This window comes from Cyprinus carpio, chromosome A9, assembly GCF_018340385.1.
Source record: "Cyprinus carpio isolate SPL01 chromosome A9, ASM1834038v1, whole genome shotgun sequence".
In the NCBI taxonomy this organism is placed as follows: domain Eukaryota; kingdom Metazoa; phylum Chordata; class Actinopteri; order Cypriniformes; family Cyprinidae; genus Cyprinus; species Cyprinus carpio.
Window position 1 is genome coordinate 19,523,767 of NC_056580.1, and position 18,094 is coordinate 19,541,860.

Genomic DNA, 18,094 nt, shown 5'->3' on the forward strand with positions numbered 1-18,094 from the left:
AAAATATAGGCTACTCAGTCAACCATTAATACAAACTATTTCCCAAATAATATAGTAAGAATTTTCATTGGCTTTAGAGCAGTGAAAGAAAAAAAGACAAGACAATTTTTTCGTTTTATAAAAAGGGTGATCTCTTTATAATATCACATTTGGTTTATTTATTATTTATAAATATTGCTACCTTCCTATTTATGAAAAGGATCTTGAAAGGGTTTGTAAGCCTGTTTTAAGGTTACGGGTCACTCTGATTGCAGGAGTAAATCTCTGCGCACTGGCACCCCTCTGTTGCATGGGTTGGTCCCGTGCGCTCGACAGAGGATACAGAGGCTGCTGTGCTGTTACTCTCTGACATGTCTGGGAAAACTTCCAGCAATAAGGAGTCACACAGAGAGTTTTCCAAACTTCTGGAAGTATTTCTGACTTTTTCTTATTTTTCGCGACGTGCGTTGTGTTGAAGTGGCGCGTGTCAAACTTCTCGAGACTGACTGAGGACCGGAGCTTTACTTCATGGCATCTATTTTGAGCTGATTAAGGGATTATATGCGATTTTAATACAGGAATGATGCGATGAGAAAATCTGGCGCTGGGCAGCAGTAAATGCCTCTTTGCATTGAATCAGTCAGATCGCGCGTGCTGCTTGTTCAAGAAATGTTTCCTAAACGCACTTACAGGTAAAACCAAGGTCGATTTAATTTGACCGAATTTGTCTTTGTTAAAGAAAATAATTTTCTTTGTTTGTTAAGTGTCCAAAGATGGTTTTAAATGACTTTTTGCACTGGGCATCAGAATTATAAACACTTTTAAGAAATAAATCAGATCTTATGATGCTTTACCGGATTGTATCTCTCTAACGTTACTGACTTAAGTGTTACTACATTTTTCAAACATGAGGGGAAAGTACATGCTTGGTTTCGGTGTTTTGTGTCTGTTGACATGGGCTGTTTATGTGTCAGAGAGCAGCCCGACCGATAAACAAGCCACACTCAGGCTGTTTTCCACAAGACTAGCAAGGCTAAACAAATTAAGACAGGGTCAGATCATCAAAATAAGTTCTTCTTCATGGACCAATGATAGAAGCCAGCAGATGCAGGGAGATCAAGGTATAAACGTTACCAGGAACGTCCAATCCAGAAAGGTCTTGGCACAAAGGAGACCAGCACAGGGTGGGTCTAGGAATCCAATCCAGCAGGATGATGGAGCACCTGGAGCCAGGGCCAGAGTATCCCGCATGCCAAGCAGTGCCAGTTCTCCAAACTTACTGGCATCATTTGCAGGGAAAAACCGCCTGCTGGTTATGTCCGCACCTCACGACTCTGATGGATACTTTAGATTGATGATGAGTCTTCTCAAACCAGACGTTTACTGCGAATTGGCAGAGCGCCACGTGCAACAGATTGTCATGTTTCACCAGGAAGGGGAATTGGGTGGGAAAATCAGACGCATTACTAATGAAGGCAAGGTGATGGAAGAGCCGTTAGATACAACTATCATTCCCAGGCTCATGAACTTTCTTAAATTAGAGAAAGGAAAGTTTGGGATGGTCCTTCTTAAGAAGACGCTTCAGGTTGAGGAGCGCTACCCATACCCTGTCAGACTGGAAGCAATGTATGAAGTTATTGACCAGTCGCCCATTCGCAAAATGGAGAAAGTCAGGCAGAAAGGCTTTGTGCAGAAGTGTAAAGGGGCTGGAGTGGAGGGGCAGGTGATTGAGGGTGTCCCCAGCATTGACTCCCAAGTGGACCTACAAATGGAGAGGAGAAAAGAGGTGCGGAAACCCATCCGAAGACCAACTACAACTACCCTAACTCCAACCAGACCAACGACCATTACCACCACTACCAAAGCAACTACCACCACCACACGTCCCTCAACTACAACCCAATCCACCACTACAACGGCGACGACTACAACACAGCCGACCACAACCACAACGCCGACCACCACCACTCCAAGAACAACCAAAGCTCATACTACCCCACAATGGATCCCAGCCCACAAGACCACCACTGAGCCTTACTATTACAACCCTAGGGACAGATACCAGACAACCTCACCCACAGCACTTCCCATCTACACCAAAGCTGATACAGCAAAATACAGGGACAACCACAAAGATAAAAAAGCATACAACCACAAGCATACCAGCATTACACCTACACAACACAAACTGCCTAATGTTAGGCCTACAAAGAAAAAAAATGGCAATAAGGAAATTGCATATGAAGTGAAATATGATGTAGGTGAGCCCACTGACGTCTATCCTGAAGAGGAAGAAATTGTGCCCGCCAAGAAAGACAAGGGCAGGACGGATAAAAAGAAGAAAAAAGACAAGTTGGACAAGTTGTCCAAGAAGGACAAGACAGAGAGGAGGGGAAAGGGTGGTAAGAAAAATGGAAAGAAAAATTCAAAGATCCATGAGAAAGAAGATTATCAAAAACCAACAAAGAGACCACCGCCGCCGCCACCTAAAGGAACTCTGACAACATTTTTGGACTATTTTGAAAGCAAAAGGAGACTAATTGTGAGTAGCTTTGTAAGTAGTCTGATGAACTAGAAATTTGTATTTCTGAATTATAGTATTAATTACTTTTCTTCTGTTTCAAACTCTTTACTTCAGTTGATCACCTCTCCAACAGAGGAGTACACCATGTATATTCAGCAAAGGGATGAATACTTGGAACATGTGTGTGAGATGGCCATCAGGAAGGTCTCTATCATCACCGTCTTCGGCACACTTACAAACAGCACCATGAAAATAGATCATTACCAACTTGGTAAGCCATCTTCATCTTGTTGGAAACAATATATATGTGCAGTATAACAACTAAATACTGTATATTATTCAAACCACCAAAAAAAGGCACTAAAATAGGAGAGTGTGTTTTCATCAGTGCCTGCTTTTTTCCTGTTATCTTTTTCTATTGTTTTGATTTCCTCAATTTTAAACAACCACTGCTGAGAATCCATGTGATGTTTTGACATATGGCCATTTAAACACAGGTTATGGACATCCCATCCATTTCCTCTGAGCCAAACTGAACTCAGACCACCCATCATAAAATCCTGCAATGTTCATGAAAAACATTTGTCCTGCTCTTTGAGAGCTTTACTAGTTGTGACATAAAGCTATGAATGATTTGGCTGAAGATGGATATAATAAACACAAGCTATTTTCCTATGCTGGAGATTAAGAGCTTTTAATTGTATGCCATACAAAAAGCGCCTTTTATCCAACAGTTGGCACTCACTTGTGAGTTAGGGAAGCACTTTTCCAGATTATGACCTCATGTGACACAGAACCTTACAGCAAAGGAACTTGAAGTTTGGTCTGGGAATGGAGTGAGTGGTACTTGTTCAAGTGTCACAGAATTCTGCTAGATGAATCAAATGGAAGAGTGCAGAGAGTCTGCCTTTGAACAATATTCTCTCTAGTTTATTATCCACAACATGGGAAAATGTCTGTTTCCTTTGTAGCTGATATTCTGACTGGGGAGTTTTAGCTCAGAAACAGCAGTCAGTTGTTGGCAGATGAGTCAGTTTTGCAGGGTGGGTAGATTGGTAAAGCATACAATAATCTACATTCTTACAATTTCTTCATTGTCTGTGTTGTTGTGGAACTGCCCCAAAAGCAGGGAGGCCTATGGCTTGAATTCAAAAACATAGAGTATTGTTGAGGTAATTCAAAAGGCTCACTCCTTCAGACATGCTAAAATAATAAAGATCCGATTTTTACCTGAAATTTAGCTTTGAATGCTTCCTACCTATATGTTGTTACCAGGGTTTTGCGCCATTCAGAATTAAGAATATTAATTCAAACTAATTCTTCAATTCAAAATTTAGCACAACCCTGGATGTCACTGTTGTTAATTTTGCATATGTCACACAGTTAGATTCTAGAAGCATTAGGATAAAATGCTGTGAAACTGTTTAACAATGACATCATCAAAAGAAGCATCCAGACTGCCTCTAAATGAGTCACTGGTTTGACTTTTACTTCATATACTCATCGGTCTGGTCTGCGTTACATAGTTCTCTGTGAGGGATGGAAAAATGGAAGCAAAACAGGTGCTCATAAACATCTCTGTCAGTTAAAGGCAGCTAAGTGAACACATAAGGCTTTCTATCAAGGCATTTATCAGCCTGGCACGTTCAGAGCATTTATAGCCTGCAAACTCGCTGTTACTGGTTCTAGTGCATCATCAGAGGTACTAGAAAAGGAAACATGACTAAATGTATGATCAGCGGTTCCTAAACCACAATTAACGGTCCTGTGCTGTGGCTATGGTAGGCATATATAATTAGGAACGCTGCTAAGGCTACAACTAATCTCTCATTTTCCGTTTGTAATGCCTATGATGTAACTCCAGGGATTTCGTTTTATCCTTATTATTTAAAAAGTGTATTTATTTGTTTTATATTAAGATAGTTGTCGTTTATAAAATGTGAGACAAGAAGGACATGTGCCTAAAGCCTCCTTATAATATATTATTGCCTTGAGAGATAAATAAAGAGCTTATTTAAAGGGTTAGTTCACCCAAAAATAAAAATTAGCCCATAAATTACTCACCCTCAAGTCATCCTAGGTGTACCTGTATATTACTTTCTTCTTTCAGATGAATCCACTTGGAGTAATATTATAAATTGTCTTTGATCTTTCAAGCTGTTTAATGCCACTCAGCGGGTGTTCCATGCATCAGTCCAAAAGAAGTTAAATAAAAAGCACTCATCCATAAAAAAAAAGTGTCTTACATGGTTCCGAGGGGTGAACAAAGGCCTCCTGTAGCGAATCGATGCGTTTTTGTATGAAAAATATCCATATTTAAAACAGTTTATTAAATTGTTTCTTGGGTTGCTCGAGGGGGTGGTTTAACGCATAAGCAGTTCCGGGAGCATGACGTATGAGGTCAGCGTTGTGCATGTGCCGGTGAGTCTCGTGAAAAACCAACGTTTGTTAACAGGAGCAAAGGAAGCAAAGCTTCATTACTTTAGCAAAGGAAAACCAGTCTCCTTTTGGCTTTTATCGAAATCCTCCAACATTCTTCTTTACCAATCCTTGTTTTGTACTTCTAATTCTTGACCGTTGTTTTGTTTTGATCTCTCCCCTTTGCTTCTGCGTTCATCACTTCTGAGCGGCACATGTGCAAAGCCGACCTCATACGTCATCCGCCCGGAACTGCTTCCGTTTACAACAGTGAGTGCAAGCTAGATTAAAGTTATTATTACGTTTTGAATATGGATATTTTTCTTACAAAAACACATCAATTCGCTACAGGAGGCCTTTGTTCACCCCCCGGAGCCATGTGAGAATTTTTTTTATTTAACTTCTTTTGGACTGATGCATGCAACACCCGCTGAGTGGCATTAAACAGCTTGAAAGATCAAAGACTTTTTTTAATATAACTCTGACTGGATTCATCTGAAAGAAGAAAATCACATTCACCTAGGATGACTTGAGGGTGAGAAATTATGGGCTAATTTTCATTTTTGGGTGAACTAACCCTTTAAAGAAAACCACATGTTTAGAGGGAGAAATAGCATTTTGTCTCTTTGGTTTGTAATTGTACTTCACCTCCCATGCTGAAATTGGAATGCCTTAAACCGTCTGTTTTGTTGACCACTGGAAATTAGAGTGAGAAATTCTTTGGATTTTGTGGAAAGGAAAACAAACACTTTGGGTTGGCCGCGTCTTCCCGTGCTGTCTCACGCACACACAGAGTTTCCACAGAGCAAAGAGGGTCTTTCACATGAGTTGCTCTGTTTTTATCTGTCTCTAGTATAGCAAAGGAAGCCATGTTCCCAGAATAAACACACAGAGCTGCCATCCCTAAGGCTCTGCACCACTTCATTAAAAGACTGAATGTCTGGTGATTTTCCATTTAGACAAACAGCAGAACAGCACTGATCACCTCATATAGCAGAGGGCCTCAGTGTCCCGTGTTCTACCAGCATTGACCCCACCGGAGGGGTTGCCCTGTGTACTGCATGTTATGAAAGACATGCATGTCTCTTTGAACTAGAGGTCAAAACAAAATGAGAAGACTGCGGAGCCATCCGTAATCTTATGTATTTATCTTTCTGGTTTGTTGATCAGACTGTCGGATTTTGTGTGGCATCTTTGCAGAGAATGACAAGCCCATGAAAGGTCTGAAACAGGAGGATTTGGAGAACCAGGATCTCATCACAGAGCTGAGGAAAGAGTATGGAATGATCTACAGTGATTTCTACATGGTCCTCACAGATCTGGACATGAAAGCGAAGGTAAAAGTCATGTTACATTTTCAACGCCTTAAAGCTCTCTTCTTCCACAGTACTTTTCAAGGGTACGTGAGGTGTGCCAGCGCAAAGCCGAGTCCTGTTTGCAGACAGCTGGAATAAACAAAGAAGCCACTGTGCAGTCAGGCGGCGGATAGACAGTAAAATCTATTGAAAATCCTCAGAACCGTAGCCAGTCAGACACCCACAAATACCAAATTAATTCTGGGCATGTAGCGTCTAAATTGAATTGTGAGAGCTGAATGTTGATGTTACTGATTATGTTAAAAAATAAACTTCCCACAAATAAACATGAATCATCATGGTCCTTGAAAACGAGTCTTAGTCTTTGTTTTAAGAACATGTTTAATGTAGCATTTACACTGAAATTCAAGTGTTTAATTTACGTAAAATAAGATGTTAAAAATGTCATTCAAAAGAATAATAATAAAAAAAATTCCCAGTGTCAAAAGAAATGTGATATTGGACGTTGCATTTTGGATCGCATTTTTGCTTGAACAGCATATTTGTTGTGGTTTGCAGAAAAATTCCAAGAATTCTTCACAGCTCTGTTGATCTGACACATAATTTTAGCTTCAGCATTCTTGGCTGCTCAAAACCTATTGAGAAAATCCCCTTACTAGTAATAGAACCCTCTTTGAAGCTTGTATATTTTTTCCTGAGTTTCATATATCTATTTATTTCCAGCAATATTATGAAGTGCCAGTTGCGATGAAGGCTGTATTTGATTATATCGACACGTTTTCATCACGCATCAGAGAGATGGAACAACAGAAACGTGATGGGGTGACATGTAAAAAAGAAGGCAAGCCAAGATCATTGGAGAACTTCATTTCCAGGTATTTCACAAGCAATTTCCATTGAAATGGTGCTGTGAAATGCTAGGAATCTTGCAAGCAATCTATTGTTCTAATAATTTTGGGCTACTCAATTTTAGGTTCCGCTGGAGACGCAGGTTGTTTGTTATATCTGCACCAAATGATGAGGACTGGGCCTATCAGCAACAGCTCTATGCACTGAACAGTCAGGCGTGCAACCTGGGTAAGAATAATTATAACTAAACCTTCACTGATGGCACATAAATACACATTGCATTATTGGGTAGGACTCTGACTACAGATTGACCTTTTTACCCTGCAGAGTTTCTTTGCCAAGATAATATCTCACGTTGATTTTCTCTTGTCACTCATTGAAGACTGAAACCAAGCCAGCTCTCATATACTCCACTGAGTTATGGTTTTGGATTTTTTTTTTTTTTTTTTTGGGGGGGGGGGGGTTATTCCCAAGAACAATGTGTATTCCTGATGATACTTAAATTCAGAAATGTTTCCCACAAAATAAGCTTGACACAACATCAGTGAATGTTTGGCATTTTGTATCTTGTCCCAGAAATCTTAACAAACACATAACTCAAGTAATGAACTCACTATTCAGCATTGCAGCAAGCTATTTAATGGCTCCTTTATTTTTATATAATATTGCTTTGCATGGAGTACGTGAACCCTGTTGACATTAAAATAGTATATTTATAAGTGGTTGTTTGCCAGCCACTTCCTTATCTGTTGGTCTAAGAGTTGTCCCCATCCAGTGACCACACCTGGAACAGCTAATAGTGAAGTGTATCCCTATGGTCCTAGTCAAAATCCACATGAAATGCCTGTGGAAACCATAAAGAGATGCTCCTAGTTGTGAATAAACTAGTAAATAGCAATTTAGCAACGCATGTTTAAAAATTCTACAGAATTCACATTTGATGAATGACTGTAATTTATGTTGTAGAACAAAATGTGAAAGTCTCCTGAAATAATGTTAACCACATGCCTTAATTTACTCATAAATTGTGAACTGCTATTCCAAAAAACGTTCAGAAATTACCAGAGGGAGCTCTTAAATTAGGGAGAATTAGCTTACAAACTGACATCATAACTTTATTCAGCTCTATAAAAATAATAATTATTATGGCAGACTGGCTTTCTCCTTTATTTAAACTGACATCGGTTACCACAGCAGATTTGAATTTGGCTGTCAATTCAAGCTTAAATGACTTGAGAAACAGCTTTGTTTATTAATACATCCCCCTCATATTCCATTAACAACAATCTGTAAGCCACAAACATGCCCTTAAATGGCCTAAATGTCAGCAGGGGAACATCTCAGGGTGGCATTCAGAATTTAGAAAAATTGTTTCTGTGTTGGTGGATTTGCAGGTCTTCGCCATGTATCAGTACTGAAGTTGGTTGGGACAGAGCTGATAGACATGGGAGGAGTGTTGGAGCTTTATCCCATCAATGGTAAGACCACTGCTGCTGAAACACTAGCAAAAAGGCTACACTTCTGGGAATTCCGACTTACCAGTAAACTCCTAAAATGTGGTCTAGACTTTGAGGTGCGAGACAGATATGTAAATACTTGTAGCAATGGTTTAAAAAGCAGTTGTAATATCAGCTGACTCAGATGCTTGGTTATTGTGGTCTTAGTAAAAATATAAAGCACTTGTAGTAAACAAAATCTTGAAGTCTATACGAAAATATGCAAGCATACCTGTAACTCTCACAGCAACCAGGTGTTTAGTTAGTGCGTTAAGGGTTAATCAACACATTAGATGTGTGCAGTGGTGTTGACATTGGCTGCTTTTTTGGTATCAGTCAAAAGCAGCCAGTAGCCTCTGGTTTCAGGCACCTCCCTGCATGAGTCAGCCTCTCCAGCTCCGGCCAGCCTCAGAAGTGACCAAACAGTTCCCACAGGAATAATAATTTGAAGGACAGAAAGAAAGGCTCAGGTGTTTACACATTTTCAATCATTGTTGAAACTTCAGACAGCTTTGTGTTCACTGGCTCCTGTGTGTTTTGAAAGGCTGCATCAGCAGTCTGTCTGATACATTAAGATCAAAAAGTCATTCTGTAAGCTGTATTTAAAGGGCTGACATTGAAGTCTTCATAGGCAGGACCCATATGTAAGATGAAAGCAAAGTCAATATCTGATGAAACATTTTGGTTTTATAAAAATAAATCTGGTTTCTATGAAAATGTTCTGTCTGTCAGAGATTTTTGTAATACTATGTTTGTTAAAAAGCCGTTTATTTAAAGTCAGATGTGCGTATATGAGTTTTGCTTGAGGAAATAAAGATGGTGGACAGATAGACAGAGAGGTTTTTATTTAATTATGTATTGATTGATTTATTTTGACAGTTCAAAAGGTTTCTAAAAATCCAAGTAGTATATAGTACAACTACAGTAACCACCACTGATTTTGGTGGACTTCATTATTTAGTCAATATTTTAATGCTTTGTGCCGTTAATAGTAATTTGTGAAAAAAGACACTATTTTATAATTTTATAAGACCGTGATATTTTTAATCAGCAAGGTTGCATTAAATTAATCAAAAGTGACAGTAAAATAATTTGTAATGTTACAAAAGATTTTTTTATAGATAAAAGCTGTTCTTTGGAACCTTTATTCATCAAACAATTCTGAAAAAAATGTATTTCTGTTTCCAAAAAATATTAAGCACTGCAACTATTTTTAACATTGATAATAAGAAATGTTTCTTGAGCCAACAAAAAACAGCATATTAGAATAATTTCTGAATAAATTATACTTTATAAAAAGTGTTTTTAAATACAATAATATTTTACAATATTTCTGTTTTACTGTATTTTAAAAAACATTAAAAAAAAATTCTTAATCACTGGTAAGTCATTTGTGGTGAACAAATGGCAAAATTTTAGACCATATGTTGTTTATATGCAGCTGCACGACTGTTTCTGACACCCACGTTTATGCATTTCAGGAAGTGCGACGGTCGAGCGTGAGGGTATATCTGCCACTCTAGTGAGGGACATTAGAAACTACTTCCAGATCAGCCCCGAGTACTTCTCCATGCTGCTGGTGGGAAAAGACGGAAATGTCAAGTCCTGGTACCCGTCCCCCATGTGGTCAATGGCCATCATCTATGACTTGATTGACTCCATGCAGCTTCGCAGACAGGAAATGGCCATCCAGCAGTCTCTAGGCATGCGCTGCCCGGAAGATGAGTACGGTGGCTATGGCTACCACCATGGCTATCATGAGGGTTACCAGGATGGCTATCATCAGGGGTATGGTTATTAGGGTTTACATTTTCGTAATACAATGTCAGGCTAAGAGATAACTGAAAACTTCCCTTTTAACTGGTTTCATATTTATCGTATAGAGCTGTTCATTTTTAAAGATGCATCTCTTCTGCTATACATCAGTCGAAACATTTGTATTTATTGGATTTCTTCTCTATATGAAGTGATTGTTTTTAAAGGTCACAACCTGCTTTTTCTTGTTGAACTGTTTTGATATTGTTACTCTATTTTTAAAGAGCACTGTCGCTGTATGTTTTATTTATAAACGTATAAAGTGTGCTTTAATTTCAATAAAAATATATTGCTATTATGCTTTTGAATATAATATGTTAGAAACATTGCAAGTCAACTCTGTTTTTAGCTGAACTTATGTAGAATACAGCTGAGATTTAATTTTGTGTGATCCTTGAGTTTTTTTCCTCCCTTATTTTATGAAGGCACTGTGTTGATACAACCTAAACGTTTCAAATATCTGCTAAAGCAATGTCAAATTATGTAGTTTGACTTTTTCTTTGCTTTCTCTGCGGGTCAGTTATATATTGGCAGTTGCTTAAGGATTAAAATAAAAACTGTATAAATATTTCAGCATTGGATTAAAAGGTGGATTTTATTATTGCAGAAATTCAAGTATTTTTTAAAGGTCATTGGTCAACAAATACGACACGTGCATGCACAATAGTACATTCAATTTGAAACAAGCTCCTCTTACCTTAATACCTGCACTCTCACTTTCTGTCCTTCAGTCAACTACTGTATGAAGGAACCAAGAATAGTTCAAAAAATAAAAATGAATGTAATACTTTCACAAACCCTCCTGAGTCTGACACATGCTCATAATGTTTACACAGAAGATAAACAACTCTTTGATCCCTTTGCATGTCACACAGACATTCCATGTGACTGAAACAATCATCATTCATTATAATACATCCACATCATACTTATACAGCAGAGTCCAGAATATTTACATGGCAATTAGAGAGATGGGTTCAAAACCGACTCAGAAAGATTCTTCTTCAGATTCACTCTCTGTGTTAGCCTTGGTAAGTCTCTTCAACTCTTCTCCATCCTAAAATAAAAATGCAAGACAAAATCTTGAATACATTCTTTTCAGAAAACCGTGACAAAAACATGACACCTTTTAGTGACTTTATAGATATATCTTTATGGACAGATAATAGATGATGCCATCCAATATAGAAGGTTCATACAAGTTCTGGCATTTATTGTAAGGGGAGCTCATACAGAACGTGTCCTTGCATTTTAAAAATGTGAGAGGCAGCAGAATAGAAAAGAATGCAGGCCATCAAAATGTTGATAAAAGCATTTTTAAACATTTAAAAAGCAGCACTTAAGCAAGACACCATAAAGGCAGGGAAAAGCGATGGAATGGTCAAATACATTGCTTTAGATAAAAACTCTAAAATGTATTCAGGGTTGACTCAAAAATGTACAGAGTAATTTAATTTTCTAAAAGAACTTAAACCAGCACAATGTAATAAAATATGCTTAAGAGATACTGGACTATGGCATGAGGAGCATATCATCTTCATTTAATACTAAGAACTTGTGTGTGGTTCTGGATTGTCCTATTCGGCATTGTATATGTATGATCTGAGATCTGATTACAGCGATTTTGAAGAATTTGAACAAAATTTTGTCAAGTCAATGCAATAATGTATAGGTAGCCAATGCAGTGAGCGTAGAATAGGTGTGATGTGGTCCTGTTTGCAACTGCCTGTGAGCAGACGGGCAGCTGCATTTTGGATCAGTTGAAGACAGATGAGACAGGCAGGTCATGATACACCGAGTTGCAATAATCAAGCTGTGATTAAATAAAAGCATGGATTGTGATCTCATATCTCTTCCTACTTAAGAAGGGTTTAACTTTGGCTTGTCTTTGAAGGTGATAAAGGCTGGAGCTGTAGAGTTGATTTGTTTGTTCAGCTTTAGGCCACTATCCAGAATAAAACCCAGATCTTTGAGATCAATTAAGCGATTTAGAGAGAGAGAATCCAAGTCCACAGCACTCAGCTCAGTTTTCTTAGTAGGCCCAAACAGAACAATTTGTGTTTTTGTCATAATTCAGATGTAGAAAATTATTTTCAATTCTTGGAGACAGGCTATTAATTGATTTATGGCAGACCTGTCGTTGCACACAAATTGTATGTAAAGCTGACTATCATCAGCATAGAAATGATACGACATACTAAATCTCCTAAATATAGAACCACTGGGTAACATGTACAGTGAAAACAGTAATGGTGCCAAAGTTGAACCCTGAGGGATACCACATCTAACATGCACTACAGTAGAAGAATTCTTCCCTATATTTACTGAGAATCTTCTATTGGACAGAAAGGACCAAAACTAGTAGAGTACAGTGCCTCTAACCCCAATGCAGCACTCCAAGCGAGACAGCAAGAGACCATGGTCAGCAAAATCAAACACAGAGCTGAGATCTAACAGCACTAAAGCCATAGTATTACCAGCATCAGTAGACATTAAAATGTCATTAAAAACTTTCAAAAGGGCAGACTCTGCTGTGTAGAGTTTTAAAACCAGACTGAAAAATATCAGAAATACAAAGTGAACTACCTTCCCATTCTGCTGCGTCTCACAAGAATGAGTTCTATAACAAGTGCTAACATGCCACTAATGGAATTGCCTGCTGTATAATATATTTGATCTAAATAATGTAATAATGCAAGGTAGGGCTTTGCTCCTCCAAAATTCAGGTTTCTTACTCATTCTTACTTAATTAGATTATAGTTTGCCAGACGTCCTCTACAAAGAGCTCCTGGTTTAAACACAGTGTACTTGAAAAATTAAGCTGGAAAGGAATAACTCAAATGATATAAATGATCAGCTGAGATGCAAAGTGACCATCTTTTTAAAATGAGGCAAGGCTATATTTGACTCTTACCCCTCTCGACCTCTCAGACATCTCTCCATTGATGACCCTGAGCCTCTCCTGCTGTAGTGAGTACTCTGGATCCTTCAGTTTGCTGCTATGGTAGATAAAGATGGCTAGCAGTACTACAGGTGCCTGCAGGAAGAAATCCATTGATGGATGAAAGCCAAACAGGAAGAGAGAGAGCGCAGTGACGATGACCGTTGTGATCTGGCCTGTAAGCACGTGGAACATGTTATCGCGGAACTTGAGAATGAAGGCCACTGACAGGCCTAGGGCGGCTGTGACGAAAACCAGTGCAAATGAGAAGACATTGTGTCCATAGAGCAGGCCGCAGTGTATCGTCAGGTCACGGTAGTCAGAGTGTAGGAGCAGCGTAAGGCTGTTGAAGATCAAACCGAACATGTACAGCTTGCTGTTTTGGATGAAGATGCTCTCCACTAGCTGCTCCCCCTCCTTGAGGATCTTCTCATTGTAGATGTTGGCCAGTGCAGAGATGAAGCACTGAAGCAGCAGTAAGACGTAACCCAGGCCAAAGCTGTTCAACATGTGGATGAGCTGGCTGTCCCACATCTCACGTTTCCAGTATGTTTCATTATGGTTCTGATGCTCTGTCTTGGGATGGGCGTATTTTAAGCAGCTATTAGAAGGGGTGGAAATGTGGGCTGGGTGGAGGCCATGTACAGCAATGGCATGCTGGTCACCACTGCCAGTGGTCAATGACACAATGGACAGGAACAAAATGATCAAAGATGCCCACTGCACCCAAGACAGGTGCCTCCTGCAGGTCAAAAGATGGAAAGTCAGTAACCGACAAAAATATAAGGATAGAAAACAGATATCAATAAATGTCAGTACTTACTTTAGAACAACTCGGAAGAGAATGGCTGTTGTAAAAATAACTATGTTGGAAAACAATACTGCCATGGCCTATTAAAACATGAGAAAAATATGAATGTTATAGTTTATACATTTGGGGTCAGTGCAGTTCTCTGAAAAAAACTTATAATTTAATAATTTTACTCTGAAGGTTGATCAAAAGTGATAATAAATGCATTTATAATGTTACAAAAGATTTCTATTTCAAATAAATGAATTTCATTTGATTTTTTTTTTTTTTTAATTTCAGGACTATTTTTCTTTCAAGTCATCAAAGAATGTATTATGGTTTCCACAAAAATATTAAGCAGCACAACTGTTTTTAACATTCATAATATGATAATAAATGTTATTGAGCAACAAATCAGAATATTATAATTATTTCTGAAGGATCATATGATGCTGAAAGAAATTCAGCTTTACTATAATTAATAAAAAATAAAAATATATAAAAATAAAATGTTATTTTAAACCATGATAATATTTCACAATATTACTGTTTTTACCATATTTTTTATTAAATAAATGCAAAATATAAACTAAACCATAAAAAGTTCCATTAGTTCTAAAGTTCTATATCTATTTAATATAGAAATGTAATTACTCTAATTGTAAGAAAAATATTTTTATATAAAGTATTAAATGTAAAGTGTTATTTTTCTTGTAATATTTATCCATAACTTTAAGCTTTTAATAATTCAACGTACAGGTTGCAGATAGGTCATCACATAGAAGATTATGAGGTTATCGAGGAAGTAGAGGAATGCAGGAACAGACCATTTCAGGTAGCTGAGAAAAGAGGCACCAGATGAACACCCCAAATCTTTATAAGAGCGGCCCTCTGGAAAACAAAAGCAATCGTTTTTGTCACATAACAAATGACATGTACAGTATGCTGAAATGCTAACATATATCACAATTCAACAGGCTGTATATATACTAGCTTAGTATGTTGAGTACGGAATAAGAATGGAATTCTGAAACAACAAATCTGACTCACCTCGAATGACCACACGTACTGACATCACTAAACAAAATACTAGTTTGATGGCCTCTGCCATTAAATTCACAGATGCAGGAAGAAAGTCATATTTGTTTTCTGTAGGTAAGAAAAAAATTAGTTGCAACAGTTTTTAAAATACAAGTTGCAAAAAGTAAAGTTTACTATTGATTGTATTATGATAAGGAATCATAAATTAAGTTGCTCTGGGGTGGTCTAATATTATGTCACCTTCATTGGCCGAGAATTTTAGTAATAAGATGCGACTGGTTCCCAAGGTGACAAAACCCAGACCCAGAACCAAAGTGTAGGCGGAAGATCTTGAGCAAAGCTGCGAGCAAGGACAGCAGCAACGGCAAAAAGAAGAGGATGAGGACGGGGCCATTATGGACAACGTGAGCTGAGGCTGGTTCACTGAGAAAACATCAGACAAACATATCAATCACAAGAGCACCAATGAAAAAGTATACATTTTCATGCAATAATAAATCAAATAATAAATTGGTCTCTCCAGCACTTTCACTCCTCAAATACTAATTTGTCAAGACGTGTCACTTTCTGTTTCTAGCTGTGTTTTCAGCATGATTCACAAGCACAAATGATGAGCCAACCAACAAAACATGCAGACATGAAGTCATGGAATGATGGATGACTATTGTGTTTCAAGGTTTACAGACAATTCAGAATGGAAGGAACATGAACATTGTGTCTTTGTTGTTATATATATTACATCTTTCAGTACAGCACCATTTAAACATCAAACTCCAAAATGAATAACTATGGATGACTATGACATGTTCTTAGAAATGACCTAAAAACAGTCTAAATACATTCAGAATGTAAAATAAACACTGATGCTAAATAATATGTAAGAACTAGATACACTAGAACGCAAAACAGTTACAATATTTACAGTGGTGTGGTTCATCACACTATTGTGGATTAAATTTTGATTGTTCTGATGTTACCAACGCAATAAAAAAGCAGAGCATCATCCAGCTCAACGCAAGGATATTCACAATGTGTCTATTAGAATTTGAATGTGGTGATAGCACAAATAGATTCATATTCAGTGCTTTATTTACCTACCCATATGTTCTCTCACTCGAACAACCAACCTGCCCACTGCTTCCGCAACTTTGCGCACGTGTACAAGAGAAGCTACGTCACCGCGTGGGTGTACTTTGCATGGTTAGCTTAGCTCTTTAATATTAATTAGATGAAGGCGTGGTTGGCTTATGAATATTAAAATAAGTCCTTAGTCACAGTAGTACATGTAGGATTTGTGGGCTGATTCTAATCACTAAATGTGCATTTTTTATTTTTTTTTTAATGACAATATCTCAAATTAGTTGTAAACATTTTCACTTTTAACTTTTAACATTCAGCTTAATGCTGTATGTTTTAAATTTTAAAATGGTTTAAATGTTGTACAGTATATGTTTAATGTTCGTTTTAGTGTTTTAACATTTTGTCCATAATTGTCTATTCTCTGTCTGGAAAATGTCATGAGGATGGTGTGTTAGGAAATACGAAATAGATGTCTTTGCCCAAAAAACACTTCTAAGGGAAATGTGGCCATGTCTGAGTCATGTGCAATATTACATAAAGCTCAGTTTGTAATAACAAATATTGTTTTATGTTCTTTAAATGTAATTATATGACGTAATGGTGGTCTATAGCTATGGTGGATGTAGCCTCAGTGTTAAACAAGGTCCAGACTGTATCATTTAACAGAATCATTTTACTCACACATTTATACAACTTGTACATTTATACAACTTGTACACTATAAACAAGCATTGTATGAAGAAACTATTCAAGGGAAATCATTGGGATTATGAGTAAACCCTTATTAATAAATTGCTCTCTGGGGCGTAAAAGTGTAATGAGGAAATATCTTAGAAACTGAAAACCATATTCATTTATTTCAGATTTCTTGATTATCACATTTACAGTAAAAAAAAAAACTTAAGCTATATTGATGTTGGCGAAACATGGTGCAGAACCTCTTAATTTTGTGCAGATATAGTTGGCTGCATAATGAAAATTAGCAATATTTATGCATATATGCCTGCATTTGTTTCCAGTGGTAAGGACTGAACTGGCGAATATGTTCATATGGTAACTTGGTGTTCTCCATTATTGTAAACAAAACATTTACTCACAATAATGAAAAGGTTTTACATGTTCAAAAAGCCTAAGACTATGTAGCGTATGAGCATTTCATTCATTCATTGGTTCTGAATTAATGAATCATGGCTCGTTGAATCTAAAACAATGCACATTCCTTGGCTAAAACCCAAAGCTTTTAGCCCCTGAACTCATGCAGGTAAATCAAACTCTCTGCAAGCTGAATGGTCGGCCTGGTGCCAGCATGGCTGGGTTTAAATTCCTGACCAGATCGTAAAACTTTATTACCCCAAACTGGGAGAAACAGAAAAAGCCCAGCTCGCTAGGAATTCTTGTAAGGAAAAAGGAAAGTAAATATATTCTAAATGTATTGACGGTTTTTCCTTTTTGTGCTTAGATGTCTTCCATATCAAATTGGAGTATCTACAATTTTATTGTGTTAATCAAACTTTAAAATGTGTTGTAATTCTGCATATGAATGTAACTTTATGTTTCTCCTACCTTTACCTGTTCATTTTTGGTATCTGTTTTAACCGTCTTGCGTTTGACCGAACCACTCATACATAGGAAATTACAGTAAAATGTATTATTCTGGAATTACCATCTTGCTGGAATATAATTGCTGAATTCTGACAACACCATAACTCACTTGAGTGGGTGTCTCCCCCAGAGACAAAGGAACTTTTTTTCCCGCTTCAGATCGTGGACGTTCATTGGTTGTTCGCGCAAACAGAGGCGTGAACCCAGTCGCTCCATAAGAGACTGACACAGAACTTTCTCTTT

The 18,094-nt window shown here is 37.6% G+C and overlaps 2 protein-coding genes across 4 annotated transcripts; one reads left to right on the forward strand and one right to left on the reverse strand.

The window, feature by feature from the left end:
• The first annotated feature begins 281 nt into the window (after positions 1-281).
• LOC109087824 (coiled-coil domain-containing protein 80-like) lies at positions 282-10,691 on the forward strand. Of its 2 annotated transcripts, XM_042763995.1 has the most exons (8): positions 282-2,215; positions 2,246-2,521; positions 2,618-2,774; positions 6,122-6,258; positions 6,961-7,112; positions 7,211-7,314; positions 8,481-8,564; positions 10,064-10,691. In XM_042763995.1, exons 1-8 carry the CDS (start codon positions 887-889, stop codon positions 10,381-10,383), a joined length of 2,559 nt encoding a protein of 852 aa, XP_042619929.1. In that variant the 5' UTR covers positions 282-886; the 3' UTR covers positions 10,384-10,691. The 2 variants fall into 2 exon arrangements, with proteins under 2 accessions (XP_042619929.1, XP_018957566.2); XM_019102021.2 differs by having other exon boundaries at positions 282-2,521.
• Positions 10,692-10,973: 282 nt separating this feature from the next.
• Positions 10,974-16,381, reverse strand: LOC109087822 (probable UDP-sugar transporter protein SLC35A5). 2 transcript variants are annotated; one of them, XM_019102019.2, is made up of 7 exons: positions 16,268-16,381; positions 15,410-15,592; positions 15,179-15,277; positions 14,886-15,019; positions 14,162-14,229; positions 13,312-14,080; positions 10,974-11,454 (listed from the first exon to the last, which is right to left on the reverse strand). In XM_019102019.2, the coding sequence occupies exons 1-7, from the start codon at positions 16,269-16,271 to the stop codon at positions 11,386-11,388; spliced, it is 1,326 nt and encodes a 441-aa protein (XP_018957564.2). In that variant the 5' UTR covers positions 16,272-16,381; the 3' UTR covers positions 10,974-11,385. The 2 variants fall into 2 exon arrangements, with proteins under 2 accessions (XP_018957564.2, XP_042619930.1); XM_042763996.1 differs by having other exon boundaries at positions 16,264-16,318.
• Positions 16,382-18,094: the final 1,713 nt, after the last annotated feature.